This window comes from Lipotes vexillifer, unplaced genomic scaffold (assembly GCF_000442215.2).
Source record: "Lipotes vexillifer unplaced genomic scaffold, Lipotes_vexillifer_v1.1 scaffold1155, whole genome shotgun sequence".
NCBI classification, from domain to species: domain Eukaryota; kingdom Metazoa; phylum Chordata; class Mammalia; order Artiodactyla; family Lipotidae; genus Lipotes; species Lipotes vexillifer.
In genome coordinates this window covers 35,542-61,067 of record NW_006791048.1, presented here as the reverse complement: position 1 = coordinate 61,067, position 25,526 = coordinate 35,542, and the positions used below count along the sequence as shown (strand labels likewise).

The following is a 25,526-nucleotide window of genomic DNA, read 5'->3' as shown; positions in this document are numbered from 1 at the left end:
CTGTCCTCCTGCCTCACTGGTACTCATTTTCGATTTCCTTTTGCTGACTCCTTCTCTACCCAACTTAACTTTGGAGTGTCCTGTGGCTCAGGCCCAAGCACTCTTCTTTTTCTAAGTGATCCCCTTCCTTCTAAAACTTTAAATACCATCTATATGCCTTGTATTTGTGTTCCTGAATTCTCCATGGAGACCCAGCTCCATGCATCCAACTTGGCAGCTCTACAAAGAAGTCTGCATCTCAAACTTTACATGTCCAACACTGAACCCTTGATTTCCTCTTGCTCAAATCAGTAACTGGTACCAAGACCATCAAGTTCTCAAACCAGAAACCAAGGAGTTGTGTGTGTGTGTGTGTGTGTGTGTGTGTGTATGAATCTTCCCTCTCCTTCACCTGAGCAAAGTCTACCTTTAAAACATATTTTATTTTATTTTTAATAGTAAAACAATTATTAAAACATTTTACAACTACATTTACATCATGTACAAATCTAAATTTCATTTAAAAGTATCAACTGATAGTGGTGTTGGATTCACATTAGCAATCACTTCATGATCAAAGAGTGTTTTCCTTTGCTTTATTACACAGTTATTTTTATTGAGTTAACTACTCAAGTTTCAGACTGCTTTATTTTTTTTCTCCAGGTATACTCCTTTCTTTGGGGCTCCTAAAGCTTCAAACAATTGTTCCTTCCTATCTTTAAACTCAGTCCTGTCTCAGTTTAATTCAACATCTATTAGCAGACATTGATTTCAACCTTATTCTTCTTAGCTATTATTATGACATACAGGGAAACAAAAGAGGCATCAAAGAAGCTTAACATTTACCAAGTGTTTTTTATTTATTAGGGGCCATGATCAGCACTGAATCTCAGTCTTCAGGGAAGAGCTGGGAAAGTGCAAACTATGATCTCATCTTCCATTTAGAGACTAAAAAGCCTGCTGTAAGTGGGCTCTAAGTGATGCTAAGTTTAATCACTTGGTTAACCAGTGACTGAGCCAGACCTCTCCAGTGGAAATGCAGTTTTCCCTTGGTAATGGGTAGGTCATTTGTGGGGTGATATGTTGGCACCATACAAATACCCATTACCCCACAATCTTCTGCCCAAGAGTTTTACAAGTATTGATGACAATGGCCCTGGTCGGCCATCATGCTACTTTCATGCATCCACTCCACACGATTCCTATAACATTTAATAAACTGTAATATTATACTTGTGTTCGGTATTCGGAAGGCATCTGAAGTTGTATGACACTTAATTTAAAAGGCTTTAAAGGCCTGTTCAGCAGTCACTTGTTAACAGCAGAACTATCATTTTATTAGCACCAGCTTCCAAGACTATAGTGGTTCCCAACTTTGGCTGCTCCTCCGGAACACAAGGCTCCGCCACCAGTACCAGTGTAATCAGTGTCTCTAGGATGGCAGCCAGGTGTCAGTAGTTTTCAAAAGTCCACAGGTGATTCCCCTGGACAAGTAAGGATGCGAACCACTGCTCTCAATCATAGTAATGGCACTTCTTACCACTTCAAATTCAGAAAGGTAGAGTTTTGGCGAATCAATAAGCTGACTTTACAGTTCTCTGAAAACGTGAAGAAAGTGCAACACTGTCAGTTTTCGCTAGAAAATTAGTGCTCTTGAAACTCATAATTTCTTAAGAAGAATCCAAAATCACAGAAGTTAAGCCACACTGCATGATTTTTTGGAAATCGAGTCCAGAATAAGGCATGTTTTCTGCCCAATTCTCAAAGAGATCACACTAATATTGTATAAGTGATTACAAAGGGCCCAGACCTGGAATCCATGACAAAGAAATGAAGCTGATAATTTGGTGGAGGGAGCAGAGATGGCAGCAGCCTAATTTTGCCTACGGGGTCCAAAAGTGGCCTTAAGTAAGTTTCCCTCACAGAAGAAATTGACATCATCATGAAATACTATGATACTCAGATATTTCAAATCTATCCCTAAGCCATTTTTTTCAACCAGAAATTTACTGCATTTCCCAAACTACACAAAAGTAAAAGTTTCAAAGTAAGAGCCCAACCATCAGTCATGTCCATCTTTCTGGCAAAAGTCACACAAAAGGATGATGGAGAGAACATCTTTACAACAGTTACACACTTCAAAACCACAAGCACCCAACCCAAGGGTATGTTAGCTAGAATTATGTAAGATTCACCTTTTAATCATGTCCTGTGTCCTGCCAGGTCCAGTAAGGAGGGCTCTCACCCAGCTGGAAGGCCAGGTGTGACAGTCAGGCGCCTCCTTCCCCCATCCCCATCCCTGGCCCCCTGCCTACTGATGAATGTGCCTGAGGCTGAGTGGTGAGAGGTGGGAGCAGACAAGTGGCCCAGGTGGGCAGCAGGAGGAAAGCCTTGTTTGTATGTTATAACAATGACAGTGACGCTCATGACAATGGGACTGCTCAAGCTCAAACCGTGTCAACAACGCAGATACAGAGCCTCAGCAAGACTGAAGACATGAGAATCTATTTGTTGGCCCTGAGTGGGCAGCAGCCGGAAAGTGAAAGTGCCACTGGATCCCTCTCCCTCTCCTCTGCATTACAGCTCCCATCTTACCTGGTCCATCACAAGGAGGGAGGCTGGGTCAAAGGGTGGCCCAGAGTGGCAGGGATGCCAGGAGGGGACAGAAGGAGCTCTGGGGTGAGGAGTGAAAAGAGAGAAAAGCCTCACAGGCACTCCAGCCACCAGCTGTCAGAAGTTCTCCAGGCCAGGCCAAACTACAGGTAAGGAAGCCCCGAGCAAGGTGAGCTGAAACCCAAACACGGTCAAAGTGATGACTGAAAATGCTTAATCCCTCTGTCAAAGAAAAGCTGCTGTGTCTTCAGCCCCCATCACTAAGGAGGCCCAGCACATTATTGGATTCTGGGTACTGGAGAAAAATGCATGCCTCATTAAAGAGGTCTTGCCAATCACAAGGAAACAGAGCATCCATGGGTGCAGTTGCCTGGTCCTGGTATCTCAGTTTGGCATGGAGGGGTGGCAGCTGCTCTTTGGGGGAAATCTCTCTCACTTCACCTGAGGCAAAGCTGCTGGCAACAGGGTCTCCATTTAGAGGCTCCCTGAGTGCCTGAGGGAGCTCTCCTAAATGCCACCAGTGATGTGCACCACAGCACCGCCACTGTTCGACCTCAGCACCCACTCTGCACGGCCACCAGTGGTGGCCCCGCTCAGCAGGCAAAACTCAAGGCCATTCTCACTGCAACAGGATGAGGCCAACCTGCAATACTGACCTCAACCATGTCCCTCAGGAGGAAGTTAGAATCTTATTTCAGTCTATTATCTATTGTAACCCGCCCAGAGCAGCTTAGAGCAACCTGCTAATTTTTGTCATCACCAATAATCACAGGGGAATAAAGGCCACCCCCACCCCACTAGAGAGACCACTCCCACTACCTGCAGCCCAAAGGGGCACAAGGCACTTCAGTTAGGTTTTGCAGCCCCCATTCCATTGGTCTGGGTGGGGTCAGATGGGTATAATAATAGGGTATTGTATTTATGATTTTTAAAATGAGTTCTTACCTTTAACAGAATGACACATTTGGTATCTGTTTCAAAACAACTGATTAAAAAAAGCTGTAATTTGATGATCATTATAGGTGGGTAAAGAGTACATGGGGGTTATTGTACTATTTTCTGTACTTTTATGTATGTTTGAAAGTTTCCATAATAAAAAGTGAAAAAAAAATTGAGTTCTTGTACAAAAATATAGAACAAAGTGCCTCATACCATTATGATTTGTGTATGATTCATGCTTGTTACAAACAAAATAACATGTTGCCTTAAAATACTACCAGAATATAAGGAAAAAAATGCAAATGGATGAATTCCTAAAAATGCCACACATCCACTGGTAGCTACAATTTCCAAATTCAATACATCATTCCCAAGATAAGTTAAAAGGCAAACATTGTGGGCTTCCCTGGTGGCACAGTGGTTGAGAGTCCACTTGCCGATGCAGGGGACATGGGTTCGTGCCCTGGTCCAAGGCAAACATTTTAAAAGGAAGGTCTGAAAAACATATATTTTTCAAAGGATCACCTGCAAGTTTAAGAATTAATTCCAAGTTTTCTACATTCTCAGAACTCATGAAGTCTCAAAACTCCTGTGGATCAGTCCCTTTTCCAGCCCATTTTCTAACCTTCTGGAATATGAAACCCATACACCATCCAGTGACACCTCCAATTAACAGCTGGGTTGCTATGCTATATGTCTCGGCTGAAGGCCCAGATTCCTACCCAAACACCTTGCGCCACCATGGCTGCTTTTTAGCAAGGTCTGCAAGGTCCAGTGACTCAAAATTTCCCTCAGTCTCCTTAACTGGCTGCGGCCATTTTGGCAAGCTTGTCTCACGATGACCCCTGCAGGGGCTCGGCGCGGTGGGACGTGGAGTGGCAGGCACGCTGCCACCGGCGCGAGATGGCTTCCAGCACGTGGGGCAGATGTTTAAAACATATTTTAGATCCACCCATTCTCTCCACCCCCACTGCCACCACCCTGATCTGCACTGCCACCATCCCTGGGCTAGACTCTGAGACAGCCTTCTACCTGTCTCACCTCTCCACGTGGACTTCTCCACTCTCTGCTCACCGCGTGCGCTGCTAATATCCCAGCTCCTCACTGGCCACAGGCCTGCATGATCTGCTTCCTGTCCTCCTCGCTTTCTCAGTTTACACTCCTCTCCCTCCCTTTCACTGGCCACCTTTCTGCTCCTCAACACACGGAGCTCTTTCCGATTTGGGGCCTGTGCGGATGCTATACCCGTTCCTGGGAACGTTCCTCCCCTGCTCATCACCTGGCTGGGCCATGCTGTCTTTAGATCTCACTTGCAGTCCTTCCCTCAGAGCGACCTCTCCTAGCCCCCATCTAATGTCTAATGCAGGGCCACGCTCCCACAATTAGTCCCTGACTTAGTAAAGGGTAGTTTTTTGTTTTTTTCTGAACAGTCCTTATCTAGACTATGATTCTTTACATCCCTAGTTTTTTTCTTAATCTGTCTTACTTTAAGTCACCCGAGGAGAGCAGAGGGGTCACAGCTGTCTTGTTCACTGCTGAACATCTAGCACTTGGAACACTACCTGCATAAAATCAGTGCTCACATATTTGCAGAATGAAATGCCAGAGGTGAACTGCTTTTAGAATAAGCCATGTATTTCCTATACATGCTTATTCCTGAAATATGGCATGATTTGATCCTATTTCAGCAGGGATATTCCTTACACTTATATATACTAATATAAAATTAATTACAAATATGACAATTCATTCAAAATTAAAACTGTGAAAAAGTTATTATGGCTTGGCCTTATCTGTCTCACCAAGCATTATACAGTTTGCCATTATGGCCAAAAGTTACCCCAGCAGTATTCTGCTAGGCAGCCAAAGACACCATCAGTCTTATTTTCCACACGGATACATGAGCAATTCCTTCATGAACTATAATTCAAGAAATAGTTGCTCCTCTATCTTATGAATAATTTAGAAGGAAGGAAGGATGGTAAATGGTGTTCACCATATTTTGTAAAGAGAAAACAGGTGACATGGTGCAAAAGTTAGAGGAGAGGATTTCTGTAACCCACCTGAATCTGGGTACTTAATTCCCAGTATCTTAACAACCAGCTGAAACATATGTGGGTCACAAAACCAGAAACACAACATGGGCCAAGCATAGGCATGTGTAGTCTAGGTAACCAGAAGTGAATATGAAGAAAAATGTAGACTGTCAAGGTCTATGGGTTGTTAACTTGAGATCTTCTGTTCTATTAATAACACCTTGTCATTAAAAAACAAGTTACGTTAGAGAAGCCGGGGATTTCCAGCCAGTCAGAGGCTCAACTGATTGCCACTTCTTCTCTAAGATATAGTTCTGCAGGTCTTCGTAGATTCCTGGGCCACGGTAACGGCGGAATATCCCATCTTTTGCACTATAAATTATAAAAACAAATAGAAAATAAACCCATTAAAATATCAAGTATTACAGACAATGAAAATCAAAATAACTATTGGTTTTACATGTGAACTCCACTCTGAATTTTAACTTGGCTCAAATGAAGAAAAAGACACGTTATAGTTAGTTATAAGTCAGAAAGCATGCATAAATACTTATCTAGTACAAATGAGGAATTCCAAAACAGAAAGTATTAAATATTCTATTTTATTACTGCACAATTTGTGACTATAAGCAAAGTCCTTGGCACTGTCTAATCTGCCAAGTTACTTTTTATTATTTTTGCTACCAATTATTCCTATTTTTCTCTTATAGCAGCAAAACAGCAATTGTTGTCAAGTTTTAAAAAATTGTATCCACATTTCCAAATCTATGTCATCCAAGTCCCTCCCCTAAAATTAACAAAATGCCTCTTAGTCTCACATACGCCTTTCGTCTTCCCTCCCTCTTGCTTTCTTGCCAGTCAAGCTTCCTAGAGGAGGAGTCTACACTTGCCATTTTCTCCACTTACATTACTCATTCAATACTCCTGCAGTCGGGGGTCCTGCTTCCATGACTCCATGGAAACTCCTCATATTATAGGTCTCCAATGACTCTTAAGTGCCGTATCCATGGAGCACTTTTCTGCCATTTTTCCTGGGTTGGTCATTGGCACTGTCCACTACTGAGCCCCCCCATTCCATCCTCCCTTCCCTTGGCTTTTATGACATGAGCTCTCTGGACTTCTTCCTACTACTTCCTACTACTTCCTACTACTCTGTCCATCCCTTCCACACTCCCTGTTTTCCTTTGCAGGTGTCCTAATGGTGGTCAACTCAGCTTCTATCCTTGACCTGCTTCTCTTCCCAATGTATCTATTTCTCATTGTCTATATTTCTACCGTTATCTAAACCCCAGTATGTATCTCTAGCCTAGATCTTTCTTAAGAGCTTTAGATCCTGAAATCAAACTATCACCTAAACTTTCCGACTTGGAATTAGCATAAACCCTTCACATTATCTTCTCTATTCTGGCCTCTATCTTCCAAACTTCACCTTATTCTAACGGGTCCTCAAAAGCTTTCACTAGTTAAGAATGGCCTGTTGGTAAGTCATCACAAGCTCCTTCTTCCTTATGGCTAATCAATCACCAGTTCCAATGACCCCATCTCCTAAGTATCTCCGGAATCCATCCCTTTCTCCTCCCCGCCCCCCCCGCCAATATCTAAGCCTCTCTAGCCCCATCACCCAGGATGATCCAGCTGTACCCTATGGGCCAGCCATAGAGAACTAGTTACAGTTCTCTGAAGGTATCTCCTTTTCTCCTGGGCTTTTCCATGATACATCCTCTATCTGGAAAGGCCTTCTCTACCTTGCCTGCTTAACCTATTCCTTCCTAACTATTAAGAATCATCCCATCTTTTACATCATCAGAAAAATCTTCTTTGACCTCCTCACCTATTTGCTACCTGAAATTAGGTTCCTTTCTCGGCAGCACCCTGAGCATCCCTCTCTTCTAACCACTATCATTCAGTGCAGACCAGTCTTTCTCCCTTCAAATGCTAAGCTGCATGAGTGACGGTTATGGAAAACAACTTAGAATACTGGTACACATCTACTGATTTCTAATCTCTGCAAAACCAGAAAATTATTTGAACTTACTGAAAAAATGCTGGGAGGGTAGTGACAAAGAAGCGGCCACTCAAACCTACAAGAAGCATAGACAAAAAAGTTACAAGTCAAACTCAGACTAAACCAAGCATCTAACTTAAGGTGCAAGAACAAACAGCCTTGAGCATGTTCTTACAACCACATTAGCAAAATCTTTCCCATTACTGAATCACATTTACTATTTTTTTTAAATAAATTTTTACCCATTTTTATTTACCTAATACTTTCTAGTCACTGACATATAACTTGCTTATCTTTCATGTGTTAAACTGGAGTTTTCTGGCTTGTGTAATACTTAGAATTATATGGTGGCTGAAAGGATAGGTTTTAGAGACATGCAATCTGGGTTAAACAACTAAATTCTCCATTTACTAGCTTTGTGTCCTTACATAAATTACTTAACCTTTCTGAGTCTTGGCTACCTCATCTATAAAATGGGGATATAAAAGCCTAACTGAATTGTTCTGAAGTTATATTGGATCAGTATATCAAGTGTGTAGCACATAGTAAAGGACTCAATAAATAATGATAGGTATTATTACATCAGTCATACATTTAAAAAATAATAAGGAATACAAAATAAGTTATGTATAATCTTCGCACATTTATAAAATTTGCAAGTACTGTCAAGGGATTCTATGTACATTAAATAGATTTTTTTCAATTTGTCTTGGCAAACCTTTACTGAACACTAACTACATATCAACTGTTATGCCAGGTACACGTGAAGACAAAGATAAAGAAAACCCTTAGTCACTCAGCAAATATTTACTAAGCACCTTCTTTGTTCCGGGCACTGTGATAACTATTCAAGATATAGATAAACAAAAACACGTACAGTCTAGTGGCAGAGGGAAAAGCTTAATCAAAATAATCACAACCATGACTACAAACAGAGACTGATGATACTAAGGGGCATGCAACAAAAACCTGAATGATATAGGAATAATGAGCATAATGCTCTTTAAATATTTACAAATAAATAATGTTTATGTGGGCACCAAAAGTGAGTAAGCCTGGTTCTGGCAAAGAGAAGCAAAGCTGAAGGCTATCTCTGGCCAGCATGGAAAAATGAGACATTATTTTCACCTTTCTCAAAACTCCTGCTTTTCCCATTGAAGAACAATCTGGACAAAATCAAATAGCTATTCAAATAAAGTGGCTCAAATTTTACATCTCTCCTGTCTCACCTGCAATTTGAAACACTGAAGCTTTACTTTTAATAACACGAGAAATTTGTTTATACCCATTCTATAAGTTAAGCCTATATTCAGTATAATAATTTATTAATTAACAATGAGTCTTCCCAAAAAACAATTACTATTTGATATACTGATATCAAACCAAGTAGACTCTAAAACATCCCTATGGCACTTAAAAGAAAAGATAGTATTCTGAAGGTAATAAAAATCAATTTACAAAAAGAAACATTTACTACATACACATATCATTGAACATCGGGGGGGGGCGGAAAAGGTTGTACTGGCAGTTGCAAAAACACATGTGACCTGAGAAGTCCACTGAGGATTTAACAAGCATGTTCACCTCTAATGTTGTTTGGAAATACAGCCGAGCAGGGGAACAAGGGTATTTTTTAATAAATTTCCAACGCTAAATTACTAGAGGAAAAAGCATTGGTAATCCTAAACTATTATATGCTTTAAGCTTAAAATAATTATTGCAAACAGTTTTCATTTCTCTCCTAGCTAGAGATTCTTATGACCATTCAAAAATTTTATCTAAGGAGTTACAGTATTAAGGAATTACTTTGTTTATATGGATGGCCTTTTAAAGTAGAATGAACAAATAGCATCCCATCACTACCTCCTCAAGTTTCTATTTAGATTTTATTTTTATCAGAATAAATAGGATTTCTAATAAATGTTAGGTATCACTGAAAGCAGTATTTTTAACTTGTTCTTTAAAATCCTTCATGTGATCTTGGTCATCATTGGCCATAGCAACAAATAAAAAATAAATACATCTTTTTTTTTTTTTTTTTTTTTTTGCGGTATGCAGGCCTCTCACTGTTGTGGCCTCTCCCGTTGCGGAGCACAGGCTCCGGACGCGCAGGCTCAGCGGCCATGGCTCATGGGCCTAGCCGCTCCGCAGCATGTGGGATCCTCCCAGACCGGGGCACGAACCCGTGTCCCCTGCATCGGCAGGCAGACTCTCAACCACTGCGCCACCAGGGAAGCCCAAAAATAAATAAATCTTAAAAGTAGTTCATAAAACATTAAATTATACAAAATCATAAAAGTAGTTCATAAAATGAAAAGACAACCCTCAGAATGGGAGAAAATATTTGCAAACAAATCAACAGACAAAGGATTAATCTCCAAAACATACAAGCAGCTCATGCAGCTCAATATTAAAAAAACAAACAACCCAATCCAAAAATGGGCATGAGACCTAAATAGGCATTTCTCCAAAGAAGACATACAGATGGCCAAGAGGCACATGAAAAGCTGCTCAACACCACTAATTATTAGAGAAATGCAAATCAAAACTACAATGAGGTATTACCTCACACCAGTTAGAATGGGAATCATCAGAAAATCTACAAACAACAAATACTGGAGAGGGTGTAGAGAGAAGGGAACCCTCTTGCACTGTTGGTGGGAATGTAAATTGATACAGCCACTATGGAGAACAGTATGGAGGTTCCTCAAAAAACTAAAAATAGAATTACCATATGACCCAGCAATCCCACTACTGGGCATATACCCAGAGAAAACCATAATTCAAAAAGACACATGTACCCCAGTGTTCACTGCAGCACTATTTACAATAGCCAGGTCATGGAAGCAACCTAAGTGCCCATCGACAGACGAATGGACAAAGAAGATGTGGTACATATGTACAATAGAATATTACTCGGTTATAAAAAGGAACGAAATTGGGTCATTTGTAGAGACATGGATGGACCTAGAGACTGTCATACTGAGTGAAGTAAGTCAGAAAGAGAAAAACAAATATCGTATATTAACGCATATATGTGGAATCTAGAAAAATGGTACAAATGAACCATTTGCAAGGCAGAAATAGAGACACAGATGTAGAGAACAAATGTATGGACACCAAAGAGGGAAACTACGGGGCGGGGGTGGTGGTAGGATGAATTGGGAGATCACGATTGACATATATACACTAATATGTATAAAAGATAACTAATAAAAACCTGCTATATAAAAAAAAATAGTTCATAAAACACATTAAATTATACAATATGAATTTCCAGATTCATGAGCCAGCTTACCTGGGGTTAAACTCCACTTCTGCCTCTTATTAGTTTTTAATATGAGACAGTTAATTTAAACTCTCTGGGCTTTAGTTTTCTTATTATAAATGGGCATCACAATTTCTACCTTGCAGTATTGTAGTATTAAGTGATTTTATATTTATATAGCACATAGAAAACAGGGTCTGACATATAAGTACTAAATAAATGCTATTAATTTCTTTATTTAAATCTCTGATTCAAAGTTAGAATAAAATAAGAGGATGTAACAAACACTAGTTTAGTCTTAAGTGCTTTGGAAATTGTGCCTTATTTTGGATAACATAACTTAAAATTTTATAAATAAATGCACCCATGAAAATCAATGCGAAAATAAAAAAGAAACACAGTGATGGATGGTCTCTGAGATTTCTGCATCTTTCTCATTCAGGCTAGATGGTACAACAGTACACTTGTTCCCCAAATGGCTACATTAAACGGTATAAGAAATTTATAGTTTTTGATATGAATGTCTTCTAATTTTTAATACTGATACTATGAAATGTTAAGGGAGACCTTCATCACCTGAAAAGTTAAACCATGATCACCTTGGAACACAGAAGCACCATGTGAGGTTGTGGCTTTATGATTTAAAAACAAGTATGGATCTTAAAGAATTATAACAGGGCAGCAGCTCATTTCAAGGTTTGCATAATGGTTCACTGACAAAAACTTCAGGAAGTATGGAAGAAACAAGCACACCTCAAATACTTAAAGAGACAAAGTTTGACTGCAAGGTCTCCCAAAATTTCTATGGTACCTTTTATACTTTAAGGGTAACTTCCACTTTAAAATGAGGACTGCAGAGCAGCATAAAATGACATTAATCCAAAATGCAGAAAAAATTTTAATTTCTTATTAGCAAGCTTATCTTAAACACATGTAGCAAAAGAAAAAGAAGAATTAAAGATTAGAGAAATAAAGTTTATGGCAGGGAACTAATTTCATATGCAAAAGCACAACAGAAATTATTTAAATTTAATATTAAGAAAATGGGGACAGCTACTAGCTTTTTTTCTATCATTTATTAGCTGTGTTATTTTAGGCATGTTACTTAACCTCTCTGAGCCTCAGTTTTATGAGTAATAATAAATAGTTTGTTCTTCCTAGGATTGTAATGAAGCTAAAATGTATGTAAGTGCTTAACACAATTACAGGCTGAAGTAAATGCTTACTAAAATGTTAGTTATTATTTTTTAATTAATTTTTATTAGAGTATGGTTGCTTTACAATGTTGTGTTAGCCTACACTACAGAACAAAATGAATCAGCCATACACATACAGATATCCCCTCCCTTTCATACTTCCCTCCCATTTAGGTTACCACCAGGCATTAGGCAGAGTTCCCTGTGCTTTACAGTATGTTCCCAGCAGTTGTCTATTTTATACATAGTATCAAGAACGCATATGTGTCAATCTCAGTCTCCCAATTCCTCCGTCCCCACCCCTTTCCCCCTTGGTATCCATACATTTGTTCTCTATGTCTGTGTCTCTATTTCTGCCTTGCAAATAAGATCATCTATACCATTTTTCTAGATTCCACATATATGAGTTACTATACGATACTTGCTTTTCTCTTTCTGACTTACTTCACTCTGTGTAACACTCTCTAGGTACATCCACGTCTCTACAAATGACCCAATTTCATTCCTTTTTATGGCTGAGTAATATTCCACAATGTTAGTTATTATCACCAAAGAGAGAAGTAGAAGGAAAACAATTTAAAAAAAAAAAAGTAGAACTAATCTTACCTTTGAAATTGAAATAAACTTGTCAGTATAATAGAATACAAAAGACTAATTTTATAATTATAAAATTAAAATATCAACACTAACTAAAGTAAACTAAATTGTCTTCTATAATAAATTAGTGGCTTTAAAGACAGCACTTATTCTTGACCACGGTAAGGGTCTGGTTCACCTCTCATTTAGTGCAACAGCCATGGGTGTTCTCTGAGCAGCTGCTCTTTTCCTGTCCTGGACAACTAAGCTCATCCGCATGGAACAGAAGGTTCAAGTATATACTCATTAAATTTAATTTTCCAAAGTCAACTCAACTGAAACATCATCTGGCCTATGCAGTATTAAACAGGCAATATAATGCAATCTAATCTAAGGCCTGTGCTCTCCTTGACTTCTACATCTCAGCTGTAAAAATGCAGTGTCTTTATAATCCTGAAATCTTATTTTCTATTTCAAATACCTAAAAAATCTCTTATTAGATATACCAATGGGGGGCTTCCCTGGTGGCGCAGTGGTTGGGAGTCCGCCTGCCGATGCGGGGAACGCGGGTTCGTGCCCCGGTCCGGGAGGATCCCACATGCCGCGGAGCGCCTGGGCCCGTGAGCCATGGCCGCCGGGCCTGCGTGTCTGGAGCCTGTGCTCCGCGGCGGGGGAGGCCACAGCAGTGAGAGGCCCGCATACCGCAAAAAAAAAAAAAAAAAAAAAAAGATATACCAATGGAAGAGTTACAGGCATAACTAAAGAGTATGCATTAACACCTCAAAAATTCTTGCTTTCCCTTCTTTTTAAAAAAGAAATGAAATTATCCCTAACTAGCACTCCTGTGCACAGCAGCCCTGATGAAAGATACAGTAATGCAGATCTGTACCCAAATATCAATCTGTATACAGAAATATCTAGTAAAGAGCTCAGCCCTGGGGAAAATAATATCATTTTGACAGTTTCCCACTCATTCAGGAGGTAAGATTTTGTAAAAATGAAGTAAATACTTAAATAGCTTCCAAGAATAGGGACAAGCTGCCCCAGAGGTTTGCCACATAAGGCATGTTCTCTTCATTCAGCTTTCAGGACCCCATACTTCTCCATCTCCTTCCTGCTTCACTGGCTTCTCCTTTTCTGCTGCTGGAACTTCTTTTCTTCTAAATGTTGTAATGCCCCAGTTCTCAATCTACAGAACACTTCTCTGCACACACTCCCTAGGTAATCTCAATTCGTCCCTTTGCTTCAAATACCATCTACACTGATGATCCTTAAATGACTCTCTCTAGCGCACCTCTATTTGGATTTCTATCAAACATCTCCAACTTAAACCCTGTCCCAAACCTGATCCTCCTTCAGTCTCCTCCATCTTCTTTCCTTTCACCAAGTGCTACAACCAATCTATTAGGAAATCCTTTTGGATATTCCACCCAAATGCTGTATCTCCAATCCAGCCACTTACCACTGCTGCTACTAGTGCAAGCCACCATCCTCTCCACTCCGGGCTATTGCATTAACCTCTGAACTTCTCTTCTTGCTTACACTTCCGACCTCCTACAGACAATTTTTCACAGAGCCAAATGAATACTTTTAAAACATGAATCAAATCAGGTCACTCCCATGCTCAAAACCTTCCAGTAGCTTCCTATCATACTTGGTATAAAACCTAAACTCCTTGCCATGGCCAACAACAGCCTAAATGGTCTGGTCCCTAGCTCGTTCTCCAGCCCCATTTGTCTCAAGGACCCCACTGGCTACCATATTGTTTCTCAAATAAGCCAAGTACTCCTACCTGCACATGCTGTTTGCTCTGCCTGGAATGCTCCTCCCCTAAACCTTGTTGAAATTCATTTCCTTAATTTGTCAAGACCTACAGTCAAACAGCCCTTCCCTGGACATCCTATTAAAATAGTGGCTCCCACCATTTTCTACATTTTTACCCTGCTTTCTTTTTCATCATAGCCCTTACTACCACCAGACATTATGGCCCATTTTTCTTTTGTGATTGTTTATCCCCTTCACTAGAATATAAGCTCAATGAGGAGCCAGGTCTTTTCTTCCTTATTCACCTGCACCATTATTTACCTGCATCATTCGTCTGTATCACTGCTATCCAGAACAGGGTCTGGCGCATGATATCAACTCAAAAATTGGTTGCATAAACATATTATTTCTAAATGCTATTAAAATATTATTTGAAAGCATCAGGTTTGTAATTTAAAGTAAAATTATAAACATAAAATAGTATAATCTAAAGTGAAATATTCTCTAGGCCACTCAGTCATGTGTGTAGAATTCTGGCTCCTAATTTTTACTTATCAGTTACAGGTTTTCAGTTGTTATTATTTAAAAGAATTCTAGAGCCTCTACTTTAAAAATACTAAGACACAAAACAACCACATTTTATTTTTTGGACTTTGTTTCTTCACTATTTTCATAGGACATCAGACCAAAGACTTTTTTTCTTCTTCTTTGAAGAGGTTTTATACTTATATAAATACTATGAGTCAATGATAAATTTGCTTTTAATATATTTTGTCATAATCAATTTCTCTTACTTCATTATCGAAAAAGCATTTCATCCATTCACAATGGAAAAATAGTTTATAAGTCTACATTTTAGGAGGAAAGACAGTATTCAGTTAGACTTTAGATCTGTGAATCCATCACAAAGCTAACTGTTTAATTCGCTTAATTCAAATCATGCTGTGAATTCATGGCAGGTATGCCAAGAGGCTGAAATGGGAATAGGCCGGCTACATTTCTAAGAAACTCATCATAAAATGTGTCTGGTGCCCACAAATTAACAAGGCTTACACCTGATTTCATTGGATTCAAACTATTAAAAACACAAAAACAAGTTTACCACAGATATGTCACTGCAATGATTTGACCTCCAAGCAGGAAAACTAATTATAATAGCCCAAATCATGAACTAATAACTATAACTGTCCATCTCTAAATAGCAGAGAGGCAGAAGTGGTTTTGTTTTAAATGCTTAAGAAGGTTGAGGCTTGAGGACTCATGGCTTGTAGCAGAAATCTCTCTCCATGGGTTTGTCAACACATAGATCTTAACGGACACCATTCATTTTGTTGTCCCAGTAACTGGTAATTCATTATTTTGCATTTATTGAACTCACAGTTATTACAGAGAAGGAATAGCTACATTTCCACACCTACCAACTTTTTCCCCCTTGTGAAAGGATGCAATAGGTAGAAATTAAATATAGATAGGAAAACAATTACTTATAAAGTTTTAAAATAGCCAAATTTGAGATTTAAATCATAAAACCCAACTTTTCTCAATTTATATATAATACACAAAGTTACACAAACTTATTTTTAAACTATAAATACAAATTTATTGTGTGTATTTTTTCAGAATTAAAGTCTCCTTTATCTCCCTCTTTTGAAAAATTATATCATTAACAACTAATAAATGTAGATGGTGACAGAATTAGAAATTTACCATTCTGGAGCTCTTAATAAAATATTTGATTCAGGTAAGATCATCACAGATCTTAAAAGCCTAAAGTATCACCCCACAGATTACTTTCCAGCTACCAAGTGGGGTCTTTTCTTTACAACTGAGATGTTTAGTGTCATCACCTTAACCAAATGCTCAAATTCAACATCACTAATAGTGACAGTACATGTCTTATGATGGGATACAATATAAAGTCACAACATCACCTTTCCATAAGTGTCTAATCCAAATTATGCCTTTACACTGAAGTTCAAGTTTACAGAAAATATAAGAACAAGTTAAATGTCACCATCAGGAAACATCTAGGCAAATCCTTGGCCTGTTCTCTTCAGAATATCAATGGCATAGAGAAAATGGAGGACTATTCTAGATTGACAGAGATTAAAAACACATAACAACCAAATGTAACTGGTGAACCATGATTGGATCCTGGTTTAAAAAACTATAAAAAGTCATGTGGGAAATAATTAGAGAGATTTTAATATGCTGAAGTATTGAAGAGTGAAGTCTCATGATGTCTGCAACTTATTTTCAAATGACTTAGCAAAAAAATAATAAAAATATAAATATATACACATATGTATGTGTAAATACAAACACAGACAGATGGCAGATATGCTAAAATATTTTCTTGATTTTAGGTGGTCAGTTCATGGGTAATCAATATTCTGGTCTTCCAACTTTTCTGAATGCTTGAAAAAATTAAAATTAAAAGCAACTAACTTTTGCATTTAATGTTCAACATTTACAGTACCTGGTTCTTGAATGACATCTACCTTCCCCACACTGATCTGAAGTATTTCACCATTCTTTGCAAAAGTCTCCCATTCTGAATCAGTCTGCTGACAGGATGGACACCAAGGGGCATAACTATAAAAGAATAATAGCTAATCAATATACATACATGAAAAATATCTGTAAAACAAAATAGAGAAATAGAGTATTTAAATTGACAAAATAAATTCTTAACTAAAGGGAGACACAAAAGCAAGTTTTCCCAAAGTCATTAGACAAAGAAAAACAGAAGCACATTTCCCTCCTAAAATTTAATATATTATGAATATATATTTATATTTATATATTACATTACTTATATTATTTATTATATATTATATTTAGATATTATAATATATATTATTATATTATTTATTATAAATATAATATATATATATATTTATATATATTCCAGGAGGAATATCAATTCCCTGGGAAAAAATTAGCCAAAGTTTAAGATTTTTCACAAATTACTGTAATACTTAAAGTATTCTATTTCAATGTTATTGCTACAATCAACCCAAATTTTTTCACTTTCCAGATAGCTTTTGATATTTGAGGGTGAACACTGTTTTGAAAGTGCTACTAAAGGAGAACAATTTTCACAAGGGTGCCCCTAAACTAGCCAAACCAGTTTCAAATCCATCAAAGCTACAAATCTGATGAGCAAAGACCACAAAATCTGCTAGTGGGTCCCCAAGAATGTGAGTCATTTCCAAAGATCTGTGGCAGTTCTGAACCATTTCGAGAAAGAAAGCAGAAGCTATAGGCTAAACCAACTCTACCTGACACTTAAGAATTAGAAGAACCTGTGTCTTCAATCATAACTCTGCTTTTTACATTAATTTTTTTCATTCAATAAACATGAACTGAGCACCAACCAAGAAGCTGAGGCTACAGCTGTGAACAAGACAGATGTGCCTCCTCTCCTTAGGGAGTATACAGTCCAAAGAGGTAATTACAAACCAGGTGGCAAATGTGAGTATAGAAAAGATGGTGTAGAGACACTCAGACGCTGGGTGATCTCAGAAGGGCCCAAAGAGAAAGAAGCAACTGTGCTAAGATCTAAAGGAGGAGTAACAGTCAGAGAGGGATCAAGGAATGTTCTAATCTAAGCAGAGAGAACAATGTGTTTGAAGGTGCAGAGTACTGAGCATTTAAATAAAGTTGTATAAAGAGTTAGCACTCTATTTGAAGCTCCATGGTTAGCCCTAAAGAGGTAAGAGAATTCTGATCAGATTCACATTTTGTAAAATGCACCCAGCAGTTCTGTGGATAATGGATCAGGGAAGAATACGATGGAAGCAAAGAGAAGAGGTGGAAGGCTGGCCCTCTCTAGCTCTATCTTTAAAAAAGACTAGTATAGGGCTTCCCTGGTGGTGCAGCGGTTGAGAGTCCGCCTGCTGATGCAGGGGACATGGGTTCGTGCCCCGGTCCGGGAAGATCCCACATGCCACAGAGCGGCTGGGCCCGTGAGCCATGGCCGCTGAACCTGCATGCACGTCCGGAGCCTGTGCCCTGCAACGGGAGAGGCCACAACAGTGAGAGGCCCGCGTGCCACCAAAAAAGCCTGTGCGCCACAACTACTGAAGCCCGCGTGCCTAGAGCATGTGCTCCAGAAGAGAAGCCACCGCAAACAGAAGCCCGCACACTGCAACTAGGGAAAGCCCGCGCGTAGCAGTAAAGGCACAATGCAGCCAAACCCCAAAAAAAAAAAAAAAAAAAAAAAAAAAAGACTAGCATAGCCAATTCCAAGATCATTCTAAAAGGTCATTAATCTTCCCATTATAGCTCACTGTCCAATCCCTGAGGTCCAGGAGACATGGACCAGAGAACATGGTCCAAGAACAATCTGCTGGCATGACATCTTTGAATGTGGATTTTTCTGTAAACACTATCCCTACATTTCCAAGGCAAAGTACATCCTGGTATAGAGTAAGTGCTCAATAAATGTTTGCAGAATACATAAGTGAACAAACTTTAAAGAATTATATTCTTCATCTGAGAAAATAGTTGTTTTCTACATATTTTCTAAATATCCAAATGGCAGATGAGACTGGGGCAAGCAGTTGGTAAACTCTAGGGAAAAAAGGAATATTTTATTATTAAGTACATTTCAATAGGCATTTCAATATATTGGATAAGAGTTCTGCCAGAGGCATCAGAGAGACCAATTACAAATTAACCATGTGTCTTTGAGCAAGTTAATAATCTCTCCATGCCTCAGCTTTCTCAACTATAAAATGGGATAATAACAGCAGCTACCTTAGAAGTTTATTGAAAGATTAGACGACACATGTAAAGCAGGAACATATTAAGAAAATCATTAATGTAAATGACATTTGTAATATACGCCTGGTTTCAGAGACATTTTTATGATGCGTTAGCTCATTTGAACCTTATGGCCTCACTGTTGTAAGGCAACAAGGCAGATTCAGAGATACTTGCTGACAGTCACCTCAGACCACACAGATGGAGGTATTTGTGTGATAAAAATGTCCAAGGAAAATAAGATCCAACAGAGAAGGACAGACAGAGAGACAGAGAGTAGGAATAAGAAAGACATTACCAAAAAAAAGGAAGAAAATTTGAGGTACAGTTTAATTAACTTCTGATCCTCTTTGCTTCGTTTCCCTAGAACTGTTTCTGCATACAACTGTTTCTGCATACAACACATTTGCTATATCAGTAATGATTAAATCATGCAAATTTCATCATTTTAAAATATCCTAGTCCCTAATCTCTAGACAGACTATTATATAAATAGGGATTTTGGTGAAATTGACCCTCAAAATATACAAATGCCACTGAGGTAATTTCAGATACTCCATTTTCTTTGTAGCTGTTACCCACTGGTCTGTGGCACTGTTAATGCCATTATTGCTAAGATTTAATCAGAGTTTATTGTGTTGGAATGTACCAAGGTCATCCATGAACCTAGTGTTTTCTTTTGGTGATGGAGATAAAGCAGCCCTGAGTCTCAGAAGTGGAAACTGGTCCACTGTTGTAACTTTTTAAACTATTAGTATTCTTTTGTATCTAAAAGATAATCATTTAGAATCTACCATAACACCTGCTAGAGAAATTTCACTAGAATGAACACTCCATGAAGGCAGTGACTGGTGCATTGCTTGTACCTAGAACACAGCCTGGCACATTCTAGGTCACAGTAAATATTTATTACATCAATGAACAAAGGGGAGGTGATAGTGATTATCCTTAGTACCTAAGAAAATAAATACAGCTGTTTCCTTCAATGATGTACTAGCTCTTTATTAAAGAACAATTAAAGTCTATTATTCATTCATTCACTGAATCAAAAAGTATTTATTGAACACCTAGAACTTGACAGTTATTACGGTTCTATAGCTAAACAGGAGGAGGAAAAACTTTGTCCCTCTACTTAAAAGCTTATCATCTAGAGGAGGAGTAAGACAAAAACCAAGTACAAAAACATATAAATTAATTTATAATTATAAGTTGTGATAAGGTCATGCTAGATACAAACAAGAAAGAATTTTCCTGGGTGGTTGGGGTACAGAGAAGGCAGAGCACCTGTATGAATGGTAAGGAGTGTCAGGTATGAACTCAAAGCGATGTTCTTCGTTTGCAGAAATTACAGAGATGCTAAGTCATGTGTGGACCTCTGAATCCCATAGGGAAAAGGCCTCCCCTTATATGGGTCAGGTTGCAGGCCAGCTGAAAGCGTAAGCATGAGTCAGCCAGGCTCTGTGCCTTCCTCGAGGCTCCCCCACTATACAACTACTCTCCTCAGCTTGCACTGGGGATGCAAAGCTCAGGCCAGCATTCTAGTTCTGGTCTTGCCCACCACTTACTAAGGATATGGCTTAAAGCTTTAACCTCCCAAGTTTTCATCTCCTTTAGTTAATGAGAATGAGAATAATAATTCTGCACCAGATTTCTGGGATGCTCAAATTCTGAAAGAGGGCATTCTGAATTGCTTACACTGATGTAAGCAACGTAACTATTTTCTGTGGTGATGATGACGATGGAGAAGATGTGGATGATTACCCTTTGTGGAAACAATGTGAAATCAAATACTTCTATGTTAGCCTATAGGCTCCTCTTTTGAATGCATTTAAATACCCATAACAGTACCTAAGGCAGTGGTTTCCAGTCAGAGGCATTTGGAAGTGTGTATAGAGGATGGAGGTTTAAATATTTTTGATGTCACATGACTACTAGAATGTTATGGGCAGGGGCCAGGGATGCCAAAGGTTCTGCAATGTGTGAGCCATCACACATATCAAGGAACTGTCCAACTCAAAATGCTAATAGTACCCTGGTGAGAACCACTGAGGAATGCTCGAGAGGAAGCATTCAACAAACATTTGCTAAATAAACAAATGCTACCTATGCTACTTATTTCCTTCACAGCCCAGCAGACATGCCAGTCCCTTGAAATCAAGAAATGTAATTTATTCACCTTCATCTTCCCAAGTCTCCAACCCTGAACCTGACACATAACAAGCATTTAATGACTATCTCTTATACATTCAATCAACAAATCACCACTATCGATGAAACTGCAAGAAATTATAACTATTTGATATGGGCAAGTTAAGGCAATGATGTTCTCTCCAAGTATAAGAAGGATACTAGAAAAACAACGCTAAAACCAAGAAATCCGGGCTTCCCTGGTGGCGCAGTGGTTGAGAGTCTGCCTGCCGATGCAGGGGATACGGGTTCGTGCCCTGGTCCGGGAGGATCCCACATGCCGCGGAGTGGCTGGGCCCATGGGCCATGGCCGCTGGGCCTGTGCGTCCGGAGCCTGTGCTCCGCAACGGGAGAGGCCACGACAGTGAGAGGCCCGCGTACCACAAAAAAAACCCCAAAAAACCGAGAGATCCTAGGGAAATAAATGAGGCTTTTCTCCATCACCAGATGACTAGTTTCAATTTTGAAACATGATCATCCCAAGAACAAAGTCAGAAAAAGTATTGCTTTATAAAGATTTCTATGCCTTAGAGATAAATATTTTAGATATTTTAACCCAAAGACATATTTTTCCTCTAGATATCAGTTTAAAGTACGTGGGTCAAAATTAAGCTTTGTAGCTATCTACTTATGTCTTTGGGGTAAAAAAGCCACCAGAACAGCATTATATTGTATGTTTTTGTGTTTCAAAAGAACAAAAGTAGTATTCTCAAGCACTGATATGATGGGAACCAAGCAAGTGTTTAACAACAGCAAAAGGTTACAAAGCAACCGAAGGAAGAATAGTATGAAACAATGGAAAGAGAGAAAACATCAGAAGGCCTTTTAAAGATTAGATAATCTTCCCTAACCCAAGAAAGGACAAACTTTTCAACAGAGGTTAAGAGGAAGAAAGCACAGCAAACCAATTATAGAGACATGGCAGAAACAGGGGTAAAAAGTATAAAAGAATGTATGAAAGCAAATAAGAAGAGAAAAACTGAGTGTATAAAAAATCCACAGAATTAAAGAAAATGTTAATAGTAATGGGAGAATTTTTCAGGTTTTAAAGGTTTCAGAATAAAAATGTGAATTACTGCAAATATAGTTTTAGCTGATATTTCTCCTTAACAGAGAAGTGCTTTTTTAAAAATTGAAAATTCAATTGCAAGGATATAAAAAATTGTTTGAAAGTCAAAGAAAACATAACATTAAATTTTACATTAAGGACTTTTCATGTCTCAGAGCAGACAAACACTGCTATGTGCTTCAAAATAAATTATTGATACAAATTGTATTATAGGAACTTTGTACGAAGTGGGATCAAAAAGAAAAAGTCCCCAGAGGAGAGGTAGCATATAAACAAATGAACAAGTAAAGAACTGTCATTCAAAGTAATGTTAAAATTTTAATATTATCAGAAAGCCTCCTAACTTGCTTCTTTTGAGAAGTTAAATATATCATCACCTGTGGATCCCTAACAATCTCCATTTATTATGACCAGTTCATCTGAACAAAGTACTAACATGGGAGCAAGTATTAAGACATTTTGTTTTCCTCTTATAGACATCAGAAAAAAAATCTGGTAACTTACTGGATGTTTGAAAGAATTTCCAGAAATTTATAGTAGGCTTATAGTGGTACTGAAGATATAAATTTTATTTTTTTAAGTGTTGGATTTTGTCAAAGGGAGGAAGAATATCACAAATAAAGAGCCTCAATATTCTTCAAGACGAGCACTTAGCTTCTGGAATTTGGAGGTAATGGTTCTTTCCTTTCTAGCTGCACTTCATATCAACCTATTCTGAAGTGTACTCGATGAAAAGAGAACTTTAAGAAGATCTCAAGTGTACACAGCTTACTTTCGGTTACAAGTATCATTTTGAACCAGAGCCCAAACATAACTCCATACAATGGACACATAGCAAGCTTACAACTGACTACTACACCTCAGCTTGTACATTTATGAAGTAAAATTTGAACCATCAACATAGCCATAAGAGTTGTTGGCTGTTACTTGTTTATAATCTTAGCTTGGCTTACACTTACTGAGCTTTAGTGTTCTTAGTTTTTACTTAAAAAAAGAAAAAAAAGAACATAGCTACTCCAAAAGGAACTATAAAGGAGTTGAGGCCATTAAACATAACAAGTCTTTTCTGCTTTGACCTTCATCATGCACATACACAAACTCAGTTTTAATCAGAAAACTGACATCTAGAAAACCTCCAGTGTACAAGCACCTACTAAAAAAACAACTTTCTGTACTACTAGCTGATAAAACAATCTCTCTAAAACTCTTGCAATTATTACAAACATGACAGTCCTGTCATGCTTACTTTAAAATTTTCTCTTAAATAGAAAATGACCTCATCTCTATTCAAAGTAGTTAATTGGTTAATCAGTGCTTCATGTCTACAGATCTCTTTAATAATTTCATTGATTTATTATGATACCAAAGGCATTTTACTTTGAAAAATATCCCCTGCTTTGTGACCAAAAGGTAAATACTTGTTTGAAACAGTACTGTGCATTATGTTCTTTGAACAATGTAATCTACTAAGTGACTTACAACTTTTGGGCCTGAGGTTTTCAGTCTATAGAATAATGTTTGCAATCTAAATTCAAAGAATCAAAATTTAGTCTTAAGACAAATGAAGAAAAATTTCAATTCTGTTAAAGTCTGTGTCCTCAAAATAAAATTAGTTAACAGATGTTAGCAATCAAGTATGTGTATCATCTGAACACCACAGGCTAAGGAGATGTGGTCTTGGTGATTATTTCTTCAGCCATTCTCCATTTTCCTTACCAGCCCCCCACGATGGTCTCTCTAGCCTATTGAGACATCTGCCCACTGCCTATTTCAAGCCGTCTTTCAAATGGTTACTTCCTTCCTAAATTTTAAACTACAATGAATAAATCTTCCCTGCTCCTAACTCAAAACTGCATTTTCCCACCTCTCTTCAAGCCAAGGCACTATCCAATATGTACCTTTTATTGTTCAAAAGGGGCAATTAATATCCTTTTCTTTATGACACTAGCACAATTAAGTTATGATACCTACCCAGAAATCTCTACCTCTAAAAACTATAGCAAATATCAACATTTATTTGAGATCTTGTTTTAAAACTTCAAAGGCACCCACCTTTCCGTTTATCTTTCACAAGGACATCTCTGGGTCTTCAAAATGAAGACTGAGATACTTTGTACAGAATGGTCTGCCCTTCACCATGCTGCAATTATTCATTCAGCAGGTACCTTGCCTAGCCAGTGCTACGTTATTTGTTCTGTACAGAAGCGTCACTGAATGACAGCCCTTTCCCCTCTACATACACTTTTATCAAAAGCTAGAGACTTTCTTGCATATTTCTCTGTTCCCCTTCCTCCCCTTGGTAAACCGCTCATCCATCCCATCCCTAAAACACTTCCTCCCAAAATAGGGAACTAGCCAGGCAGGGGAGGATGCGCTACACCCGCAGCCCTCACCGCGGAAGGCCGGGCGCGCATGCGCAGGGTCGGGGGCCTGGCCCAGCTCTGTAAGTCGCTGGCTGGGCGGGTCCCGGCCCGAGGTCTAGCCCAGTAGGCACTGCGGTGGCGGGAGAGGGCGGCGCGGCTCCGGGAGGGCGGCAGCCGCAAGGGCCGTGTGGCGAGCGGGCACACTCACAATTTCAGCATCCACTCGCCCTCCAACACCAGCGTCCAGTTGGAGGCGGTCATGGGCCGCACCAGGCTCCGCTCCTGCGGCAGCGCGGCCTGCTCCGGGCCGGCCTCCGCCTCCGCCTCCGCAGCTGCCGCCGCCGCGACCCAGGCGACCAGGAGCGCCGTGAGCAGCGGGCCACGGCACCCGCCCTCCATGTCGGGACGCGGAGCGAGGGTCCTCGGCAGGGTCTGGAGCAGAGGGTACGGCCGGCCTGCGGACCGAGCCTTCCCAAGTAGTGCGAGGAAAGACCGGGCCGCCCCGCCTCCGCCCTGCCGCGCCGACCAGCCCAGCTCGAGAATGGGATGGCAGTCGCCGCCTCTTATCGGCCCGGGCCGCGGAGGCCACGCCCCCTCCCGCCTCGACTCGCTGTTGCCCGGGGCGTCGGTTGCCTTGGCAACGGCCGCCCTCCCCCTCCTGACCGCTGCGTTGAAATTAAACAGATGAGCCGTTGTTGCTTAACTTAGAACCTGCCCGGCGTGTGCCTGGGCTCCAGTAAAGGGGGTGTGGGGGGGGGGGG

The 25,526-nt window shown here is 39.4% G+C and overlaps 1 protein-coding gene across 1 annotated transcript in view; it reads right to left on the bottom strand.

The window, feature by feature from the left end:
• TMX4 (thioredoxin related transmembrane protein 4) overlaps positions 1 to 25,186 on the bottom strand; it is a 40,280-nt gene extending 15,094 nt beyond the window's left edge. Inside the window, exons 1-4 of the mRNA XM_007464183.1 lie at positions 24,974 to 25,186; positions 16,856 to 16,971; positions 7,603 to 7,648; positions 5,811 to 5,939 (exon numbers count right to left, since the gene is read on the bottom strand). Coding sequence (XP_007464245.1) covers positions 5,811 to 5,939; positions 7,603 to 7,648; positions 16,856 to 16,971; positions 24,974 to 25,164 — 482 coding nt within the window. The 5' untranslated portion in view covers positions 25,165 to 25,186. The remainder of the gene's footprint in view (positions 1 to 5,810; positions 5,940 to 7,602; positions 7,649 to 16,855; positions 16,972 to 24,973) is intronic.
• Positions 25,187 to 25,526: the final 340 nt, after the last annotated feature.